At 38.7% G+C, this 5,607-nt stretch overlaps 1 protein-coding gene across 1 annotated transcript; it reads right to left on the bottom strand.

The window, feature by feature from the left end:
• Nucleotides 1-1,422: 1,422 nt before the first annotated feature.
• FUT9 (fucosyltransferase 9 (alpha (1,3) fucosyltransferase)) lies at nucleotides 1,423-2,502 on the bottom strand. The gene has a single exon (XM_010282809.1). It carries the CDS (start codon nucleotides 2,500-2,502, stop codon nucleotides 1,423-1,425), a length of 1,080 nt encoding a protein of 359 aa, XP_010281111.1.
• Nucleotides 2,503-5,607: the final 3,105 nt, after the last annotated feature.

The raw sequence follows: 5,607 nt of genomic DNA, 5'->3' as shown, positions 1-5,607 counted from the left end.
CATCCATTTATGTCATTAAACTAACTTTGTATATATGAATATATATAACAATTAGGTATTTAAGTCTTACCTGAAAGAAAAAAAGTAATAAAATCAAATTACACGTGTTAAAAGCAGGCATTTTAAACAATCATGACAATCATTATATTTTCGTATTTGCTATCAGAGCGAATTTCATACTTAGGAACCTATTTATATATTCAAAGTTTGATAGCAACTGCTGCTCTTAAGTGTGCATTCGTTTATAGCTGTCATATAAAACATTTTCAAAAACCAAAACTCATTAGTTTAATGAGTAGAATGGTTGAATATGTCAGTCTGATAACTTATTCACTGAATTTCAGCATATTTCTTTCAGAAAATAAACTGGTCATTTTTTTTTTTTACAAATTCATGAGCCATAACAGCAAGTTACAGGATTGGGGATAAATTCCTAATTATTCAAGAAATTATGTGAGAGATATTGCTAAAATTTCTCAACAAGCTATTTCTAAAAATTCATTGTTACCAGCTGAATTCAATGCATGAGGTTGATGTAATCAAATGCCTATGTTAAAATCTGTTTACCTCTATATCAGTATAACACCACTTACAACCCTGGTTCAGGTAAACAATACTTGAGACACAATGAGACTTAAGGACATGCTGCATTTAAATACACTCAAAAATTGGATTAATCTGGGCTTTGGTCACTAAAGTTGTTTATTTTCTCTATATCTGACTTTGCTCTTCGGAGGGTAAGAACAGACGTATTCCTAAAGTAACTTAATGGGGCTATTTGTTAGGAAATATCTTTTTAGAAACAAAGACTGTCTACTATTGTAATACCTTTTAAAAACTATATTTCTAGGTTCATCACCCTTAAAAAGGGGTGCAATTGATCACACTGGAATAATGGTAGGTATTGAACTTTACTGTTCTTAAAATGTAAGATGAACCATAAAAAACTTTACTGTCTTTTGAAATATTACACACATTTCAGACTGGAACAGCAAATTATGTTCTTAAAATTGTCTCTGGCATTTACAAGTTGTGTCCTTGTTTTCCACACAGGTTAAACAGCAAACGTAATGTTAAAAATAAAAAAGAAGTGTTAAAAATGACTACTTTAAGTGTAAGGCTGGGACATATTTCACAGAATATATGGAAAATCTTGTTTAAAAATTATAGTAAACAATCAAATATTCTTCAGTGCACATAATTAGTATGTACATTATAATTTAAAACTGAGTACTGATGAGTGCTGCTGCGGATCTTTTAAAATCTCTTACAAAATATAAATCGGATAGCCAAGAGAGGATAGCTGATAAACCGTGACATAAGGTTCTCTTTTCCTTTCTTTTTTTTCTCTTTTCTTTGTCTCTCCGCTTGGACTGAAGTTTCTTCTGGCTTCTTCAAGAAAAGTGCACAGACATACACAAATTAATTCCAAAACCATTTTTCTAGATTTCCAATAGACTTGTATTCCTGATGTCTTTTCACATGATCACAAGCAAGACAAGCGTGTGATTCCCAGAACCTAGGAAGATGCACTGAGAAATCCTTCTTCCAGTTGAAATAACTAAGGTACATCTTGTTATTTTTGTCAAGCATCAGAAGATATTCTGCCAGCTCTCTGGGGGAGAGAAAATCTTCCACATGTATGAAAGAGTCTGCTGGAATGTAATTCTCATAATTTTCTCTGGAAGGGCCTAGTACAACTGGTACTGATCCAGCCAGAAGAGCATTGTAAAGTTTCTCAGTAATGTAATCTTTGTGGATTGAATTTTCAAAGGAAAGGTAGAATTTGCAAGTGGAGATAGTTGGAATCAAGTTTTTATCATTGACATAGTCACCAAAGGCTTGTCCATAGGTATGGATTTCAATGTATTTGCTAAGCTCGTTGTAATACTTGACTCGAGCGTGCTCAGGATTCCAGTTACTTACAACCCAACAGACCAAGTTTTCCTTACTTGGTACTTCAAATGTAAAGGAACCTGTACCAACCATCATGAAGCCATAAGGCACCTGAATATCTGAATCACGCCGATAAGTCAGGGTCAGGTTAAAGAGGTGTTCAATGCCACTCTTCTGTGGAGTGTGAGTTGGAGACTCCAAGTTCATCCAAATCCACTTCTGGAATGGTGGCCTGGCTTGCTGAGGTAAATTAGTCAGATCCCAGCTAATGTCCCTGTGATGAATGAGAACAGCATGGGATCTGTTATATAGTGAGCGGTCAATAGTCAGATGGCACCCGTGGATATTGAACATTGTTTGGCAGGATGTTAGATCGAATGTCTGACCAAAGGGCCAAACCCAGATCAAAATAGTAGTTTCATTAAGATTATCAGTTTTGGAAGAAAAGAAACTCTTCATTTTCAAAACTGAACTGGCTGATTCTATAGGACCAGAGATCCAGCTATTTGTTGGTTTGATATAAATTAGTATAAATGCCATGAAACAACCAAGGACAATGAAGATAATAAAAAATGGCCGGAAAATTCCTTTAGATGTCGATGTCATAATTTGTTCTGAGAAAAAAGAGAGGAAGAGAAAGAGAGAAAATAACATCAGGTATTAAATTACAAATATATATGTCCTGTTAAAGCAATCAGACATCAGACATCAAAATGGATAGAACTTCAATATCACTGGGCTGTAAGCTCAGAAATTTCCTTTGAGTGGAGAGTGTATGCATGTTATTCGTGACAAAGCAACAATATTTCTCCTCTTCACATTAAAAGCTAATTGACATAAATGAAAAGCAGGATTTTTACATATCTCATACTTGATATAAATCAGTATATATCTTGAGAAGTCTTTTGGCTTAGAACCTAGGCCAAGAGTTTGAGACACACCAGACAGACAAAATTACCCTTTGATTCAGTCTTTCTGTTTGTGTAAGGGGTAACAAGCTGTAGATTTGGTCCATTCATACTTGTGTGTATATTTGTATGGAGGATATAGGATTAGAGGAATGAAAAAGGAAGGGACTGGAACTTTAATTCTGTAATCAATAAGACTGTTAGAAAACTAGTTCATGCCTGATGGCTACATGGGGATGAACATCCATGCCTTCTCCAGAGGACTCCTAAAATAGCTATGGAAGGAGAGCAGCAATAGAGGTTTTTCAGCTGCTCTGTTCCCATATGCAGCCTCACATAGTTCCCACATAAAGAAAAATGAGTAAAAAGATGTGCTTAAATATTTGATTATGTTTTTATGCCACAGCCCTGTGTTAAAAATTAGAAAAGTAGAGGTATGTTGCATCTTTATGAGATACCATTTTTTCCATGGGAGAAAAAGGGTTGAGCGAGGAGTTCATATAGTCTCCTTTGTCCTCTCTCTGGTTGTCTCTTCCTGAGAGAAACGATAAATCTCTTTCCAGAAATTCTCTTCCACATGGTTCTTGTGAAACTTAGCAAAGTTAGGGCTTGCTTATTGCTAACCTTTGCTCCTGAACATAGCCCTAGAACTCAGAGGTGTTCTAAAAATAAAATCAGTTAACCATGTACAGAGCATTATGACATACAAGGAAAAAGGAGTGGAAGTTAGTAACCAAAAAGAAGTGTTCTGAATATACTGGCCTACCGTAGAAAAGTAATTCTACAGTGCATTTCAGTGACTTTAAAATTTCTGGCTTTCTTTTTCTGCATATTTTTCAATAATTTGTGGTTTTGTTACCTTTACTAACGAGCTCCACAAATTTTTTTATTAAAATCCCACCCTAAAAATCCCTAAATACATACTTAAAATACAAAATACACCTATGAATAAGTAAAAAAGATAAATTCAAAGTCACAGAAAACAGAAAGAGAATTTCAGGCCTTTTAAGCCGGTTTCATAGCTCATCTCCTCTAACCTGTGAAATAAGTGGTTAAACTCAGAATGAAGTCATGGTAGTGTGTGATTCAGAGTTCCATTAATGCAACATAACTTTGCTGCTTTGTGAGTATAAAAACTGATATGTGAGTGTAGCACTACAGTTACAACAAAAGTGTTTTCACATTCATTGTTGAGGAAACGAAAAAGGAGGTAACATCATGCTTAGCTTTACTCTAACATTATATCTTGAGTAAAAAGGAATTTGCCACAATATCTCATCTGTCCTGGGATGGCAGATAGTCTTAATTCTGGTTTTAGTTATTGTGGTGGGTTAACCTTGGCTGGCTGTCAGACAGCTGCTCTCTCACTCAGCAGGACAGGGGGAGAAAATAAGATTAAAATCTCATGGGTTGAGGTAAGGACAGGGAGATCACTCACCAATTACTGTCACAGGGAAAACAGATTCACCTTGGGGAAAATTGATGTGATTTCTTGCCAATTAAAATAGAGTTGGATAGTAAGAAACAAAGACAAAAGTTAAAATACCTTCTCCCCCCAAATTCTTCCCAGGCTCAACTTCCTCCTTCATTCCCAACTCCTCTACCTCCTCTCTGCCCCTGAGCCATGCAGAAGGATGGGGAATGGAGGTTTGAAGTCAGTCCACAACGATTCCTCTCAGACACTCCTTCCTCCTCACACTTTTCCCCTGCTCCAACATGGGTCCTTCCCATGGGGTACCGTCTCTTCAGGGAATATCTCCCTGCTCTGGCGTAGGGTCCTCCCCAGGCTGCAGTGTGGATACTCCACCACCATGGTCCTCTGTGGGCTGCAGGGGAATCTCTGCTGCAGTGCCTGGAGCACCTCCTCGCATCTTCCTTCTCCCACCTTGGTGCTCACAGGGTTGTTTCTCACATTTTTTACCCCTCCTGCCTCACTGCCTGTCCCTTTCTTAAATATGCTTTCCCAGAGGTGCCACCATCTTGTCTGCGGGGCTCAGCCGCGCCCTGCGGTGGGTCGGTTGGAGCCGGCTGGAAACGGCCAGGTCCCGCACGTGCGGTGGGTGGGTTGGAGCCGGCTGGAACCGGCCATGTCCGGCACGGGGCAGCCCCGGCCTCTCCTCACAGAGGCCGCCCCTGCAGCCCCCGCTGCCAGCGCCTCTGCACCTGCACCCAAACCAGATATATAAAGTGTAGTGGTATGTTGAGTCTGATCCTTTTGCCTCGGCCCTTTTCTTTAGGACATAGTTTAGTTATCAGGTCCTCTCTGCTTGCAGCAAAATGATCCTGAAGGGAGTAAAGGGGAGGAACTGTCGTGTCTATGGCTTTTCCACTTATCCTCGTAAGTTTAAATCCCTCTGAAAGAAATATGTGGTTTTACAGCAACATCGCATTTGGGGTTTTTTTAGCCTATGTTGATTTTTGCTGGAAAATATGTCTAGAGGGGAGGTTCTGACCCACAATAGCAGAAGGCTTCTTCCCTGCCTTACTATAGTGAAAGTCAGAACGGGGTGTCTGGGGAAGAAGGGATTTAGTTTGAGCAGCTCTAGGAGATGAAGCTAAAGGAAAAAACAAGAGGCTGAGCTGATCTTCATGTAACTCTGTTCTTTATTTCTGTGGTATTGAAAGCAACACACAGAATAGGTATAGCTTTTCACTGAAGAGGTCGCATGACTTGAGTTTGAACAATAGGATGGGAAAGGCATCTGTTCACAGAGACTGTTCATTTTCTAGGGATTGAAATGGTTGAAAAATGAGAAAAAGACCTTAACATTGTGCCTTGTAACTTAGTCGCCCTCCAGTTAAA

Source organism: Phaethon lepturus, unplaced genomic scaffold, assembly GCF_000687285.1.
Source record: "Phaethon lepturus isolate BGI_N335 unplaced genomic scaffold, ASM68728v1 scaffold8782, whole genome shotgun sequence".
In the NCBI taxonomy this organism is placed as follows: Eukaryota; Metazoa; Chordata; class Aves; order Phaethontiformes; family Phaethontidae; genus Phaethon; species Phaethon lepturus.
This window is presented reverse-complemented; position numbering and strand designations above follow the sequence as displayed.